The 16850-nt window shown below is 44.3% G+C and overlaps 2 protein-coding genes across 5 annotated transcripts; both read left to right on the top strand.

The window, feature by feature from the left end:
• The first annotated feature begins 1232 nt into the window (after positions 1–1232).
• LOC100381849 (uncharacterized) lies at positions 1233–7325 on the top strand. Of its 4 annotated transcripts, none has more exons than XM_008645741.4 (15): positions 1233–1686; positions 2097–2192; positions 2286–2601; positions 2690–2789; positions 2953–3219; positions 4055–4132; positions 4213–4314; positions 4395–4444; positions 4519–4618; positions 4748–4840; positions 4930–5049; positions 5252–5414; positions 5521–5882; positions 6647–6721; positions 6912–7325. In XM_008645741.4, the coding sequence occupies exons 2-15, from the start codon at positions 2186–2188 to the stop codon at positions 6930–6932; spliced, it is 1854 nt and encodes a 617-aa protein (XP_008643963.1). In that variant the 5' UTR covers positions 1233–1686; positions 2097–2185; the 3' UTR covers positions 6933–7325. The 4 variants fall into 4 exon arrangements, with proteins under 4 accessions (XP_008643963.1, XP_035814611.1, XP_020409054.1 ...); XM_035958718.1 differs by having other exon boundaries at positions 1248–1686; positions 2677–2789; positions 5524–5882; XM_020553465.3 differs by having other exon boundaries at positions 1248–1686; positions 2677–2789.
• Positions 7326–8103: 778 nt separating this feature from the next.
• On the top strand, positions 8104–16843 carry LOC100217283 (GPI-anchored protein). The gene is made up of 3 exons (NM_001143634.1): positions 8104–8481; positions 8574–8633; positions 15713–16843. Exons 1-3 carry the CDS (start codon positions 8385–8387, stop codon positions 16066–16068), a joined length of 513 nt encoding a protein of 170 aa, NP_001137106.1. The 5' UTR covers positions 8104–8384; the 3' UTR covers positions 16069–16843.
• Positions 16844–16850: the final 7 nt, after the last annotated feature.

Below are 16850 nucleotides of genomic sequence, written 5' to 3'. Positions count from 1 at the left end.
GGTGACAAATTTGCTTGTTCGCGAAAGGTAGTACATAAACTGTTTCCTTTGTATTCGGGCATGTAACTATTACTTTCTATGTTTTCGGCTAATTATATCTTTATTGATCTTCTTTTAGGGTCACTTCTCTCTCATCATACATTATTATAAAAGAAAATATATCAGGTGGAATGATACAAATTGACACAATTGTTCAACTAAGGCATAAGAATGAAGATGAAAACCTTTTAGTGCTAGTTTGCGAACCCCATTTTCAAGGGAATTAATTTATTTTTCCGTAAAAAAATTAAAATCCCTCGAAAAATGGGTTTCCAAACTAGCCTTAAAAATATATTTTTAAAATAACCCTCTGTCTCTTATAGATGTTACTGTTTGTAAAATATTCTTTAATATTTAGTCTTACGTTTTGATTGTATAGTTCATTTGACTTTAATCTGTACCAGTTTCTACAATGTTTTGTCTCTATGGATTGCAGCTGCAGCAATACATACAACTGTCTTTAATCTGAAGCGAACAACCCCGGGATGACAATGAGCTCTAAATTTTACACTATAAAATTTAAGAATCGGATCGGATTAGAATCAAACCTTATTTCTATTCATTTTTGAACTAGAAATAATTTAGGCCTTAAAAATTATGAAGAAGCATTTGGATCGCGATCCATTACCACCCATATCCATAGCTATATTAACATTTATGGTTGAACTTAGTATATTCCCTATATAAATTGAGGTATCCGAATACGAGGGATGTTTGGTTTCTGAGGACTAATTTTTAGTCCATTTATTTTTTTCTAATGTAACCCTTAAATTGTCAAATATAAAAACTAAAACCGTTCTATATTTAATAATTAGAGACTAAAATAAAATAAAATAGAAAAACTAAAAATTAATCATAAAACCAAACAGACTAAGGGCATGTTTGGTTTGTAGCTAAATGTGTCACACTTTACCTAAGGTTAGTCGTCTAAATTGAGGGCATGTTTGGTTCACGGTTAACTGAGCCACACTTTGCCTAAGGCTAGTCGATCGAATTGAAGAACTAACCTTAGCCAGAAAAAATTAGATAAAATGTGGCAAGTTAGGCAGCAAACTAAACAGCCTCTGAATAACTAACCTTAGATAAAAAAGTTAAGCAAAATGTTGTAATTGAGGTAACGAACCAAACATGACTTAAAAGCCGAAGATCTCCGGAACAGAAGAATTTCTTAAGTGACACAGGGGTCCTATGCTCAGCGCCCTGCTGTTGGCCTTGCACGTGAGCGTCGGCGCGCCGCAGCCTGCCAAAGCAGTCACGCAACGCGGGCGCGCCCAGCGGTGGAGCCAGTCAATCGCGACGCGCGCACGACCTTCTGGGCTCTGGCGTACACGACACCGCGCGAAAAGCCGCTGACGCCGGGCCCGGAGCAAGAACTGGCAAAAAAGAGCGCCTAGTTACCGAGCACTAGCAGAGGCAAGGGCAAACTAGAGTATAGGGAGGAAGGAGTAGGCGGAAACGAAGCAAGGGAAGCGTAAGCGTTAGGAGACGAGGCGCCGAGGGAGGCAAGCCGATCACACCAAACGCTTCGTGCTGCTGCCCCGTCTCTTCTCATCGTGATCTCAGGGCAGTGGATCGATCTCACGTCGGAGGCGACCTTCTTAGGCGCGCCACCGCCATCCGAGCCGAGCCGCAGCGATCCAGATCCAGGTACCCCCTTTTGGACCGCCCCTGCCCCTCTATCCCTCGCCCCATCGGCGTCCGCGTGTCCTCGTCCCCTGAGACGCCACCGGCGTGGAGATGGAGTGACGATCCGATCAGATCCGATTGCTCGTTTTCTCCGAGAATCTCTCCCCCTTTTGTCGGTTGTGAGCTCTGAAAGTCGAATATGCCCTGTTTCCCTCCAATCCATCCAGTTGGCAGCTTGTTTGCCGCGTGGTGGAGTTCGTACTGATGTAGGTGATTTGGTCCAACTTTTCGATTTTATCTGTGTGTTCAACTGAGCCTCTTATAGCCCTCGTTTTATCCGCCCGCCGCTCTGGAATGGAATACACTCCGAATTTGATGCGAACACAAACTCTGTGAATTCTGACATGTATTTATGATCCGTTTAATGGCAGTGTTGGGGCTGCCTTGTGCACCGAATCAGTGATCGGGCAGCGTAATACAAAGAGGGAGCGCTTGGTCATCTGAGCTGGTTTTGTACAGAATGTCAGGTATAGCCAGGTGTTCGTTGTCGTTGCTTCAGTTTTAATGAGTCGGTCATGCAATGCAGCTAACGTTCTGGCGTCGGCCATGCTCTGTTGCAGAGGGTAATGTGGATAGCATCCAGATATCTGTTAGTAACGATGAGAGGAGGAATAGGGCAGATGCCGAGATCTCGGAGGACGAGCCAAGGCACACCAGGATGCGGTCACTGAAGAAGAAAGCCTTGCATGCATCGACAAGACTCACACACTCCCTGAAGAAGAGGGGGAAGAGAAAAGTGGACTGCAGAGTGCCAAGGATAGCTATAGAAGATGTCAGGGATGCTGAAGAAGAGCAAGCAGTGAACTCGTTTCGGGAGGTTTTGTTTGCTAGGGGCTTGCTACCAGTCAAGCATGATAATTACCACACGATGCTTAGGTTGAGATCTGACACCTGAGGAAATATGCTCATATTGTTATTTTCAGCTATATAATGCCAGTTGTTGATTTTCAGTTCTCTGCTGTAGATTTTTAAAAGCAAGGAAGTTCGATTTTGAAAAAGCAGCACAGATGTGGGCGGACATGCTGCAGTGGAGAAAGGAGTTCGGTACAGACACAATTTTTGAAGTAGGATGTTGTCTACTCTAAAAAGTTGATCTCAAAGTTATATGAAACTCTGCTGATATATAGATGTATTTACATGCACTCTATGGCTTCTAAGATTGTTCATCATATGATTCTGCAAAACTATGTCATGCATATTAACAGTAGCTTACTGTACTCGTTGAAGGATTTTGAATTTCATGAACTAGAGGAGGTCCTGCAATATTATCCTCATGGTTACCATGGGGTTGACAAGGAAGGAAGGCCTGTCTACATTGAGTTGCTTGGGAAAGTTGAACCCAACAAGCTTATACAAATCACAACAGTTGAGCGCTACATTAAGTATCATGTACAAGAGTTTGAGAGAGCTTTCCGGGAGAAATTCCCTGCATGCTCAATTTCTGCCAAAAGACATATAGATACTACAACGACGATATTGGATGTCCACGGTGTGGTATGTTCATTGTCTAAATTGTTTTGTTAACTCCATTACTTATCTTGATTCTTGAAAGAGATACACACAATAAAATTAAAGAGAAGAGCACTCACTGCTTTCCTTTGCAATATTATCCCTATAAATTCATTTGCAAGAGTCTTCTTTTTAACATCGTTATTGTGCATGCCAGGTGTATCTTATAGTTCAGATATGGGGTTACAACATTATTTTTGCTATCAATTTCAGTTCGTACGAGATAGTTTGCCATGATAAACAAGCAAACTTTGGTTAAATTTGCAATTATCAGAAGTCTCCAAAATACAGATACTGTTTAAATCATCTCTGTAATTTGATTGCTTAGGATGTTTTAGTGTTTGTGGTAAAATTGACCCTTGGAGAGAAAAAGGACCAAGGGCATGTTTGGTTCCCTGCCTAACTTGCCACACTTTGCCTAACTTTTCTGCCTAAGGTTAGTTCTTCAATTTGAACGACTAACCTTAGGCAAAGTGTGGCGTATTTAGCCACGAACCAAACAGGCCCCAACTCTTGTTGTTTTCCAATCCCTGTATCCCACTTCAACTAGTTATCTAAATCACACCTACTCCTTTTAGAAAAGGCTATGCAGTGGATTTAGTTCTGGTATTTTATTTACTTTCCAAATGCTCGGATGTAAATCCATCGATCCAAAAAAGAACCATCTATGGAATTCTGGAGGTTAAGATCATCTGAACTATTGATGCAGGCATAATTGCATTTTATCTTTGTTGCTTCATTTGTTTTCTGTAAGCACGATGTAGTTTGAAAAAACTCAGATATCTAACATGACATTTTCCTTTTCTGTCCTTTGTTATAGGGCTGGAAAAACTTTAGCAAGATTGCAAGGGATTTGGTGCGTTGTATGCAAAAAATAGATGGTGACTATTATCCTGAGGTTAGCCTTAGTATAGAGATGATTGAATGTAGCTTGGTTTGAAACCATTCTGATTACCAAGGATGTCACAAATTATGCAGACATTACATCAAATGTTTATTGTAAATGCGGGACCTGGTTTCAAGCTGATATGGAGCACTGTTAAGGGACTTCTTGACCCCAAAACGTCATCTAAGATACATGTACTGATTTTGCAGCCCTTCCTAATTGATTGCCCATCTTTTGATATTTGTGTGGCTTCATACCTATTCTTTGATTTCAGGTTCTAGGAACAAAATATCAAAGCAGACTTCTTGAAGCTATTGATGCAAGGTTGGTGGTTGCTTCTCCAAAGATTATTTTATTGGTGAACCTGTGTGCAAATCTTAAGCAAAATGTATCTTCAGCCAATTACCAGAGTACTTTGGTGGTTCGTGCACATGTTCTAACCATGGAGGGTGCCTGAGGTCTAACAAAGGCCCCTGGAGCGATCCTTCAATCATGAAAGTAAATTTATGACTGATACCTTCTTACTGTAACATAGTTTACTGTTTTTATGGTACATCAATATGTTTAACTTATCTGTTGGTTGTCATTGCTGTTGCTGCTGGTGATGACCTTATTTTTCTACTGTAGCTTGTACATAGCATGGAGTCATTGAAGGAAATTGGGCAAGTATCTGATATAGAAGAAACAGTTACAGGCTCCATGAGATTGCGTGCTCTCAAGGCAAGTTTACTTATTTTGATGTCTCATGTGCTGAATAAGCCATTCTGTTCCCAATTTTGACATTGGATGTCCTACTCTTTCTCTTTCAGTTACCAGAACGAATTAGTGACACGTCAAATGCTGAATCAGGTTCAGATGTTGATGATCTTGGATCCCCTGTGGCTCCTGAAGATGTTGAATATCCTAGTTTGGCCCCAGTTCGAGAGGAAGTACAGTCTTACTAAGTTCTGTTATGTTTTTTTGGAGATATTTTATTATTTTTGTCGTATGTCTATCTTGGAACTGTGAAGATTTGAACTTGCACATTCAGGCTTTCATTAGAAAATGTGTTCTGTTCCTTTTAGCTGCATGACACCATGTTAGCATGTTTTATAATTTGTAGTTAATTCGTTCTGATTCTTTACCCTGTAGGCGAGGGAATCAGGATCTACAACATATAGTGGTTCAATTGGCATGTCTCGTATGGCAGATAAAGTTGTAGGATCCAACGGGAGATACAACTCTACTGGAAATGAAACTAGGCAGGTCAATGCAGAACAAGGTTCCCTGATAAATGGGGGTTTACTTGCGCCCGGTATCCATTTAAAATTTTACGTTATTTGATTAAGCTATATAAAGAATTTTTATTCTCGCACCTTGATGTCCAGCTTGTCTCATGCTTAATTATGGGTTCAAACCAGCAGGTCAGCGTGCCCCAAATGATGCTGTAGGCAATGATGATGGGTTCTTGAAATATATATCAAGAAGAGTCGTTGCTATATTTCTTGAAGTACTCTCTTTTTTGCGGTTCTTCATTCGTCGACGACAACACTCGGAAAATGTTCATTCACATACTGCAACTGCACCCAGTAGTCTGGCAAATCTTCAGACAATTAAGGAAGATCGTGTAAATCCTTGTCTGGAGCGTCTTGATCGACTTGAGTCAATGTTTAATCAGCTGAGCAAAAAGCCTCCAGAGCTTCCAGAGGACAAGGACCGGGCCATACAAGATTCTTTTGACAGGATAAAGTCCATTGAGTTTGATCTGCAGAAGACAAAGAAGGTACCTGCCAAACAATGCTTATGGACCTCATGCTGCTTAGAATTGCTTTGGCTTTTGCCTTTATAGTTCAAGCGCCATGGTACCTTTAATATCACTTCTTTTTACTAAACAAAATATTTATTTCACTCTCAGGCAATGTAAGTTCAACTTATATATGGAGTTGGTTTAACTAATATTTTAAAAATGACAAGTTTGTGATGTTAAAATTACACATTGAAGGCCAAAACATTGCCGCTCATTGTTCAAAAACAACTATTAGAGACCATCTGATGTAAGTTTTTTGTTTTGTTGGGTAATCCCTTAACTGTTCCCTGGTGGATATATCTTTTGGACAACTTTGTGGGAACCCACAGGTCTTTATTTGATTGATACCTCTTAAAACACATCTTCTGATGATCTGAGTCTTCATTGCGCATATTTCATAAAGTCCTGCTATTGTCCAGACTGCCAAAGTGTGTAATGTGTTATGTGGTAGGTTTTTGATATGGCACAATGTGCATACGGAGTAGTCATTATTCATCCATACTGTTCATTATCTGTTCTTGATTTAATTAATAAAGCCATTTTCTGGTTATCTGATCTGTTTGATATTTGTTCTTGATTTAACTGGTTAACTTATTTTCATTATTTGATAATACTAGTTATTATTCATTACATCTGATAAACTTTTTTTGTTCTCATTTTTTAAATGATCATATTTCTTGTTTTTTTTTCAAATGATATGCTACATAATTACATGACCTTTTTTTGTTCTGTTCTTTCAGGTATTGCATGCAACAGTTATCAAACAAATGCAGATGGCAGAAACCTTGGAAGCTGTAACGGAGCCGGATCTTAGGGTAAGTATGACATCATGCAATTGTTAGTACACTATCCATCGAGTGCCCTGATGTCCGAAAGTGACACATTCAAGCTATTTCTACCTCAGATATACTGATATTATAGAATATATGAATTTGAAATCATCATGTATCTCGTAATAGCCACACTTGTGCATGCTAACCTTTTTTTTTCATATTTTTGGTGCAGCGGAGGAAATTTTGTACATAATACACTTACCTGCAGTGTACAGAAACAAGAAAAGATGGCGATTTACTAATGTCTGCTGCCTGGCAGAGAATTGAACTACATTGCTTTGTACATGGCCGCCCTTTGCTGATTATCTTTCTCAGCTTACTATAGAGATGAGTGCATTGGCATGTTAGCCTCAATCAGGGGGCCTCAATAACAACAGATAGTTGACCTGTGATAAACTGACGAGATAACAGCGTCCTGGAAAATCACCGGACACTGCCCAATCTATTGAGCTAAAGAGTTCTGTATTATGCATCTTTTGTGTTTCAGAACAGTTAGTTTCACCCATAATTCGATCCATTTTTTGGTTGGTACATGTGAACATCTGATTGAACTTGGTTTTCTTAGAATTTTTGCAAATGGCCGAAATCTAGTCGTGAGCACGTTGTTTCAACATATCCAGTATTCACGTCTAACGTCTCAAGTGCTTGGAACGTTTGCATGTAGACTCTGTAGCACGATGATTGATGATGAATGATGTTCGTTACGTCTTGACTCATGAGCTGTCAACTAGACCACAGCCATTTGCCAGAGGGTAGCCGTCGTTTTCTGTTAGAAGAAGACATAACCTACGCGCGAGGACGATGATGTGTGCCATGGGAGTACGGGAGCAGCGCGCATGCGCCGCGTGGAAAGAGTCGCCGAAGGTCCAACTGCAAAGATTTCGAACGTGTCAATAACGTGAGAATCTGGGCACGAAGGCACGCATACACATTTGAAATTCACGGATAGACCAATTTTCCTTGCCCGCTGATCCAGGGTACTAGCAACAGCAGGTCCGTTTTCAGCTGCGGAAGGAATTAATCCACTATTTTGCAATTATCTTACTGTCTTCTGAGTCCTGCCCTCTTTTATTTACCGGAGATGATGAGTTATATTAATATATTATTTAAGATTACTTCACGCATATACAGCTAATCACCATCTTTGATCGTCCGTGACCGTCATCCTCATCACTGTCTCTCTCTCCAGCCCAGCTACAGCTAGCGTCCACTGCCAATTGCCAACGTCGCCACCGTCAGCCGTCATATAGCGGGAACAGATGAAAGAAAGAATCACCAAACAAACCGCGTCCGCGTCGAGTCTCTACTCTCTCGGCTGTCCGGTCCGGCGCGGCTCTCGCGTCTCCAACCTACCCATGCTGCAGCTCCTCCAACTCCAAGGCTCACACCACCCCGCGACGGGCGACGCTAATTAAGTAGAGCTGCAACACCTGGGTTGGAGGCTAGAGCTTGCAAACACCACCAGCGAAAACGTCGTGGCCAGCCATCCCGGTGTCGTCCCGCGTTCTACAGCCACCGCTGTCGTCGCCGTCCTAGACTCCTAGATCCGTCAGCTTAACGAGCTCCATTCCTTCGAGGCCAGCCATCCCGGTGTCTCAGCAGCGGCGGCGGCGGCGTCGAGCTCTTGCTTTCTGTGGGAGGACGCATGGCGATGTCTGCGGGGCGTGGGCTCTTGGTCCTCTTCTTCTCTGCCGCCGTAGTGGCTGAGCTCGCCTCTGCCGCGAACGGTCCTTTCCTGTCCGGTACGACTTCTTTGCTCCGGTGTTTCTTGCTGTCTGTTTCGCTTTCGGGTTTCGTAGCTGATGGGCTGGTTCTGTTTGCTCTTCGTGAGCAGATAGCGTCTTCCAGTCGAGCGCCGGATCTACAGGGAGGAGCTTGCTGCAGGCCAAGAATAGTACGTTTCATCCCTTCCTTTCTCCTTTAACCACTTCAACCCGTGTTTGATTCGTGGATTGGGCGATTTTGATCTGAGATTGGGAGTTATGCGCTAGTGCACCCCTCCATTGATGGCATAGCAGTTTGGGTACAAACTGGATTACACAGCCTCTTGGCAGCGGGATGGTGAATCGGAATTGGGGAAGGAATATAGCTCTAGACCGAGGGAGAAGGGTTAGAGGGACAGGAACCGGAGTAGGAAGATGAACAGGACATGTCTCTGTATTCAGTTCATTGAGTTCTCCTTTCTGATGCAGCTGCTCTTCTTGTGGTGTTGCCCTTCAGTTGCTTCTTGCTTGGGCGGTTGGGCCACTAGGCAACATGGCTCATGGTGTAACTCCAGCTCATACCTAGGATGATTCCTCACGTTTTCCCCTCCATAAAAATTCGACTTGCCCTCAAGTTGATGCAAAGACGCTAAACCACCGGTATCCCATGGCACTTGTGATTCTTCAGTGCTATGCCTTGACCTTGCTCCATTTGTCTTTATCACCAGTTGTTCCACATTCAACTCCCTGCAGCTCTGGCAACTCCTTTGTTGTACATCGACAGGCTTTTATCTTCATGGTTGCCCAGACTATTCTGATGTAGTTGCCTCTCTGAGATGGACTAAAAGCGGATGCTTAGCCAATTTGCGCATGCTGCTGCCAATGTTCAGAGCTTGACAATAATGGATTAGTGTGATTAGATTTAGGTGCACAAGTCTGAAACTTTGTAAAGGTACTTGTTGGGAGATAACAACTCAAGAATCACTTCATTCTCATGCCACTGCCAACAGAAATCACCCTCAATCTTATAGTGCTTTCAAACACATGCCAGAACAAACCACCATGCATCTGCATATCTCCTGGATCCCATTGCTCTCATACATTCCTTGTATAATATGTAAGCATGGCACGAATCCCACTGTCAACAAGAAGAAGCTTATGAATAATTCCGCGTGCTGTTTTTACCATTGGAAGCACCTAAAAGCCTGTTCCTACTGAATGCAAACACTATTGTCTGCATGTGCTGCAAACCTATCAATATATGCTGAAGGAAGATTGCACGCATTACTCTTCTTGCGCCTCTTGTATTTGTTCAATTGGACTGTAGCTCTGACTTGTGTTATGAATCCCTGCTTCAAAAAAAATTTATTTCCATCGTTGAGTTTGTGAAGGGCGGGCCTGATGCAGCGGTAGAGCCTACCGTCTGTAACCGGAAGGTCTCGGGTTCGAGCCCCAGCCTCTGCATATTATGCGGGTAAGGCTTGGCGCTTAAAGATACCCTTCCCCAGACCCCGCACAGTGCGGGAAGCCTACAACACTGGGTATGCCCGCCCATCGTTGAGTTTGTGATCCAAATTCTGCATATGAAGGCCGTGTTGGTTGTTGAGTGTTTACACAACCCCGCGGTATATATTAGTGACCCTAATTATGGTTTGCTATGCGTCATCTTTATTTACTCCTCTTGTAAGCCGCCGTCTACGGACAACGTTCTGTAAACACTCCACATATAGTGAAGGTTTCGCCTGGCTGGTGCCCGTGGTTTTTCCCTTCGCATTGAAGGGTTTCCACGTAAATCTATGTGTCGTGCTCTGTGATTTGTTGGTTGATCTACTTTGTTTTTCCCGCCATTTCTGCTAACATCCATCATGCAACCATAGCGCTGTAGAGCGTCGACCCCTTGGGGTTATCAACTCGACCTGCTGATCAAGAGCATCAAACCTAGGGGGAGTTCCTGAAATCGGGGTGACGCTGGCAACAACCTGAGGTACGCATTGTTATTGAAGCATCGCTTAAACGACGTTTAAGCGTCGCTGAAACGGTAAAACACGATTAAGGATTAGAACGCCCGCACGTTTTACGAAAAAGTGTTAGAGTGTCCGTTTTGGATGTTTTACGGACGTTCTACGGCGTTTTGGACGTTTTACGACATTTTGGACGTTCTAGATGTTAATGGCCTTCTCGGGCCTTTAGCCGTCCTCATTCCTCAAACCCTAAATTCTAAGCCTCCACAGCCGCCGAACCGTCAGTGCCTAGTTTTGCCTCCATAGCCGCCGCCAGTGCCCAGTTTTGCCGCCAGTGCCCAGTTCTGCTTACAGTTAATTTGTTGAATCAATCTCTATTTGGTGACAGTGAATTTCAATGGCAACAAATAGCGAGGCATTGTCTGTCGGTCAAATTCTATGTCAAGTCTGAAAAGACGTTTCAACGTTCGTTTAAACGTTGAAAAGTTGGTTCATAACGTTTTAACGTTTTACCGTTTTAATAACCATGGAGGTATGGGACCAATAGGGGCAACGGTACCCGTAGGACTTGCAAGAAGGTTAGGACCAATAGACAAAGTCGTGCAGTCGAGCTCGGAGAGGAAATCCAAGGAGGATGAAGGTGGGTCAGAGATATCAGCGAAAGGAAAAGAGGACTCATCGAACATCACATGTGAAATGATAATGCGATTAGTGGCTAAGTCGAGGCAATGATAACCTTTGTGGTCTGATGGGTAACCAAGGAAGACGCAGACTGTGGAACGAGGAGCGAGCTTATGAGAGGCGGTGGCAGCGAGGTTTCGATAGCATTTGCATCCGAAAACATGGAGGTGAGAAAGGTCTGGATGAACACCGAACAGAGCATAATGCAGAGTGCTAAACGAAAGTGTTTTGGTGGGACACAAACTGGAGAGAGGCTAGCTTGAAACATGAGAGAGCATAATATCGTTTGTACTACAGATGATGCGCTCAACACGACCATTTTGTGCAGAGGTGTGAGGACATGATAGACGCATGGTGACACCATGGCTGATGAAAAATGTGCGAGTAGTGAGGTTGTCAAATCTGCGTTTGTTATCACATTGCATGCTCCTAATAATACATCAAAACTAGGTTTTGACGTAAGCAAAGAAGTGGGATAGTGTTTGAAATGTACCAGATTCGAGGCAAAGTGGAAAAGTCCAAAGGTAATGAGAACAGTCATCAAGAATAACAAGATAGTACTTGTAACCGGAAACACTAAGAACGGGAGAAGTCCACAAATTGCAATGTATGAGATCAAATTTTTTAGTGGCGTGCGAATGCGAGGAAGAAAAAGGCAGCCTTGTGTGTCGACCAAGTGGACACATATGACACAGTGTTCAAGCTCAACTTTATTACATGATGGAACTAAGCAAGATAACGCCTCAAAACCTAAATGACCAAGACGGCGATGCCAAAGTGTTGAAGGGGTGGCAGCAGCGAGCAGGGCTTGCGACAGTGCAGAACAAAGAGGGTAGAACTGTCTGGAACTATTGCACCTGACGATCACGTTCACCTACGATGATGGAAGAGGGAGTAGAGAGGGAGGGGGTTGGGAAGAGAGAAGGTTACCAGGGGTAGAGGTCATGTGACTGTCGGCTCCAGAGTCCATGTACCACTCCGTCGATGGCGGTGGATGGAGAGACGTGGTGTTGAACGCGGCGGCGAGAGTGTTCTGGTCCTAGATAGTGCCGGGGGAGTGGGGTAGAGCTAGCTACTGTGGAGTTGGGTTGCCGAAGCCAGGCGGAGCATAACCGTAGAGGATGGAGCCATATGGGGAGACGCCGGTGTGGGAGCGCCATGCGCCAGGAATGCCTGCGGGCGCGGGGTCTAGGAGCTGCCCGGGTGTGCGCCAAGGAGGCCAGGGCGAGCAGCGGCAGCGTCGGCCCACCGCTGCAGGGTGCCATTCCACGGGTTGTTGATCGTGGGGAAACTGATGTTGGTGTTGCGCGGATAGACGAAGGTGTGCTTCTTGTTCTTCCAGGTGGAGGATCCCTGGTTCTTGGATGGCACATTTGTGGTAGGAGGACGATGCCCCGGGGGCGGACAGAGTATGACCAACAGTAGCCGTGGTGACAACCAGAGCCAAGGCCGCGGAGCCGGGTTTGGCAGCCTTCTCGATCTCTTCGAGTTGCAGGTCGTTGCGGACCTCCGCAAAGGACGGGAGGGGCTTCTGGCGTTTGAGGAAGATAGCCATGTGGGAGAACCGCTCGTTGAGGCTGCGCAACACCGCTAGCACAAGTGTGCGTTCCGGGACTACCTCGCCTAGATCACCAAGGGCATCTGCCATGTTTTTAAGGCGACTGCAGTAGTCTGAGATGGAGACGTTGCCTTGCACGAAGGTGCGGAACTCGATGTCGAGAATCAAGGCGCGAGTTTCTCAGTTGTCGACGAACTGATCTTCAAGGCCAAGCCAGATGGAGCACGCCGTGTGCTGGGCTTTGGAGGCGATCTCGATGAGGTCGGGGGCGACGCTGTCGTAGAGCCAGGAGCGCACGGTGCAGTCCATGCGCCGCCAATGGGATTGAAAGTCGCCTAGAGGGGGGGTGGATAGGCGAAATCTGAAAATTAAAACTTTATCCCACAACTAGATCCCTTGATTAGTGGTTAGAACAAGATACACAATTGTCGGAGTATAAAAACTAAGTCCTTCGCTAAGAAGTATTGCTTTCAAATAATGCGGAATTGATGAATCAATACTACTAATAAGTCTATGAGAATAAATTACGAGGGCTTAGATAAGAAGAGTAATAACACAAGTTCTTTCTTGCAAGGTGTTGCTTTACTAAATGAGAATTTAACTTAAAGCAACACCAAATAGTATTAGCAAAGAATAGTGCAAGAAAACTTAGAAAAGGGAAAGAACAAACAAATCACAAGCAATAAACACACGAGACATGGGTGATTTGTTTTACCGAGGCCCTCGAAGGCCTAGTCCCCGTTGAGGAGTCCACTAAGGACGGGTCTTTTTCAACCCTTTCCCTCTCTCCACCGATCACCAAAGACCGGCGAGCTCTTCTTCTCAAGGATCACTTAAGACCCCGCAAGGACCACCACACTCTTTGGTGTCTCTTGTTAGCTTTTACAAGCCTCCAAAACTTTGGAGGAAGTTCAATGGGAGTCAAAACTCCACGCACAAATGATCACAAGATGTAGTGCTCACTAACTCTCAATGATTCTCACAAGTCACTCTTGCTAGACTCACACGAGAGGCTTTCTTTTGCTAGCTCTCTTTTTGTGGCACTTGTGTTGGTTGTAGTGGCCTAAATCTTGCACATAGGATGGATCAATGAATATATGTGGTTGGGAGGGCTTGAGTATGTCAACTAGATGACTTGGAATGTTTGCTTGGGCTCCCACACTTTGAAGTGGCCGGTTGGGGTGGTATTTATAGCCACCAACCAAATTGTAGCCGTTGGAGAAGGCTGTTGGCGATGGGCGCACTGGACAGTCCGGTGCGCCACCGGACAGTGTCCGGTGCGCCGCCACGTCATCTTGTCGTTAGGCCCTGGAGCTGGTCGACCGTTGGAGGCTTTGTCCTCATGTGGCACCGGACAGTCCGGTGTCACACCGAACAGTTCGGTGCTCCTCTGACCGTCTGCTCTGACATCTGAATTGTACTGTTCACTTTGCAGAGTCGACCATTGCGCGCAGATAGCCGTTGCTCCGCTGGTGCACCGGACAGTCCGGTGACACACTGGACAGTCCGGTGAATTATAGCGGAGCTGTGCCTGGGAAACCCGAAGCTGAAGAGTTTGAGCTGATTCACCCTGGTGCACCAAACATTGTCCGGTGGTGCACCGGACTGTCCGGTGTGCCAGACCAGGGCACACTTCGGTTTCCTTTTTGCTCCTTTCTTTTGAAGCCTAACTTGTTCTTTTGATTGGTTTGTGTTGAACCTTTGGCACCTGTACAATGTATAATCTAGAGCAAACTAATTAGTTCAATTATTTGTGTTGGGCAATTCAACCACCAAAATCAATTAGGAAAAGGTGTAAGCCTATTTCCCTTTCAGGGATCAACAACGACCTCCGGGCGGATGTCTTCCACGACGTGGTCGGAAAGCTCGTACTTGTCGGTGTTGTTGAGGAGGGCCTTCCATCGAGTGTAGTTCGGCGAAATGTTGTCGAGGACGACCGGTATGAGAGCCTTGATATTGAGGACGGCGACGGTCTGGGCATGGAGGGCGACAACCACAACTTGTGACTGGGCAGCGACGAACGTGGCCAGCGCGTCGTCGGTTGGGGGTACAGGGGATCCTGGCCGACCAGGGCGCGACGAGCGCGATTGGCCTCTTGTCGGGCACATGCAACTTCTGTGGCGAGCCGGTCTGCCTCAGTGAGGAGACGAACGAGCTCAGCCTCCGCCACTTGCCGTGCAATGGCGGCCTCAGCAGCAAGACGAGAGGCTTCTTCACGGACGACTTCTTCATGGGAGGGAGCCATGGGAGAGGAGGGCAAAGAAAAGGGATACCGCGCCGGCAAAGATCAGATGGCGGCGACGACTAGGTAAAGAGTGCGGAAGAGAGGGCGCAGGAGCGACCTTCTTTGATACCATGAAAGACGGGATTATGGGAATGATTGGTTAATTGATTATCTGAGAGTCAAGGAACCAATACATATAGGGAAGCCATGAAGGCAAACCCTAATGCACGCCTAGTTGGCTTACATGGGCACACACGGCCCAAGGCCATACAGGCCTATACAGTCTAACAAGGAGCTATCAAAATGGTATGATCTGATGGCGATATGCTTATGTTAGCCAACTTATATTCATGTCCATGTCTATACATTCCCAATTCTTACCAGAGCCATAGAGGCAATAGAGAACGAAACAAAAGAAGGATATTCCCAAGCCTGTGCCCTATGATGGTGAAGCAGGAACCCTTTTTTTCCTTCTAAACTGAACTGTTCAGAATTTTAGATAGGAAAAAAAGGATAGTGAAATCAATTGCTAATGTGACATGGAAAATTTCATTGGAGGAACTAAAAGTCAATTAGGAAGGCTGGTCCTAGCACTAATTGGCAACAAAAGAAACCGAATTCTTCGAGGCAGCTCCTCTGCGATCTTGATGGCTCATTGCAATTAGGAGTACATATATATTGCCTTTATCTTATGCTTAGTAGAACAAACTGAGCATATCATATATCATCTATTGTGTTTTTTCTCTTAACATACCTCTGGTCACATTCCATACTTTTACTCCTTATATATTACATATAACTATGCAATATATAACTTTATTAATTCCTACCTATGCTTATCATCAGGTTGCCCTGTGAACTTTGAGTTCCAAAACTACACAATCATCACAAGCAAGTGCAAAGGACCGAAGTTTCCAGCCAGCCAATGCTGTGCCGCACTCAAGGAATTCGCGTGCCCTTTTAACAATTACCTCAATGACGAGAGCAATGAATGTGCATCGACAATGTTCAGCTACATCAACCTCTATGGCAAGTATCCACCAGGTCTGTTTTCCAGCGAGTGCAAAGAAGGCAAGATGGGGCTTTCTTGCGCAGATGTCCCCCGGAAGGACAGTTCCACTGCAAACAGTGGTTATCGCGCCCAAAGCAGCTTGCTTGCGTTGATTACTGTCTTGAGCGTGGTAGCAGCGTTGTTCTACTGAACTACAGCTCCATTCATTTCCCACAAAGATGGTGTGTTACAACTGTTGAGGCTTGAGTTGCACCTTTTGGTGCTTATGGGTTGGCTTCCTGATTCTTTCTTTTGAGAGCAACTCCAATAGTTATATAAATTTTAGCCCTCTAAACCACAGATTTAAGAAGTTGCTAAATAACTTTGAGAGTAAAAAAATATGAGTTCTCACATAGTTCTCTAAATATATGTTGTAGTTTTATTTTGTATTTATTCACATAAAAAAAATAAGTCACAAATGTCATCAATTACCTTCATTATCTACATAATGCAGCCAACATTTTTTATTTAACAAGTTGCAAATGGTTGTCAAATGTAGAAAGGAAATGAGGTTAGATGAGAAGTTGCTAAATTTAGGAAGTTCATTTAGAGAACTGTTGGTGAGTAGTTTTTATGTTAACTGCCTAAATTATTGATTTAGAAAGTCTTTTAGATAACTACTGGTTTGACAACCCCATTTTTTCCAATGTAATTCATTGCTTGCTGCATATTTCCTGAGTTCGATTTGATCTGTCAGTGTCAATGTTAGCTTGTGTCTCAGTTAACGGTGTCATTCTATTGTGAGTCCCGTTGTGATAAATTTGGACAAGTATATATATGTCGGTTATAATTCGTATGAATGGTTAGCTTGTTTATGTTGGGTCCGAGGAATGTAATCGATGGTTCACCGTTCCTCTGGAAAATGTTGTGTTTGCAATTTAGAGAGTATTGTTGCAATGACTATTATGTTTGACAACAAAATACTCAGAAAGT

The sequence above is a fragment of the Zea mays genome, chromosome 5, assembly GCF_902167145.1.
Source record: "Zea mays cultivar B73 chromosome 5, Zm-B73-REFERENCE-NAM-5.0, whole genome shotgun sequence".
Classification (NCBI taxonomy): Eukaryota; Viridiplantae; Streptophyta; class Magnoliopsida; order Poales; family Poaceae; genus Zea; species Zea mays.
The sequence above is the reverse complement of the archived record's forward strand: the minus strand, read 5'-3'. Positions and strand labels throughout refer to the sequence as shown.

Bases quoted from the DNA above. Each gene is read 5' to 3' on its own strand.
- LOC100381849 (XM_008645741.4), top strand. The intron at 4,619-4,747 runs GTAAATTTATGA...TTTCTACTGTAG, and splicing joins GCGATCCTTCAATCATGAAA to CTTGTACATAGCATGGAGTC. The intron at 5,415-5,520 runs GTATCCATTTAA...GGTTCAAACCAG, and splicing joins TGGGGGTTTACTTGCGCCCG to CAGGTCAGCGTGCCCCAAAT.
- LOC100217283 (NM_001143634.1), top strand. From the start codon at position 8,385: ATGGCGATGTCTGCGGGGCGTGGGCTCTTGGTCCTCTTCTTCTCTGCC. The intron at 8,482-8,573 runs GTACGACTTCTT...CTTCGTGAGCAG, and splicing joins GAACGGTCCTTTCCTGTCCG to ATAGCGTCTTCCAGTCGAGC. The intron at 8,634-15,712 runs GTACGTTTCATC...GCTTATCATCAG, and splicing joins CTTGCTGCAGGCCAAGAATA to GTTGCCCTGTGAACTTTGAG.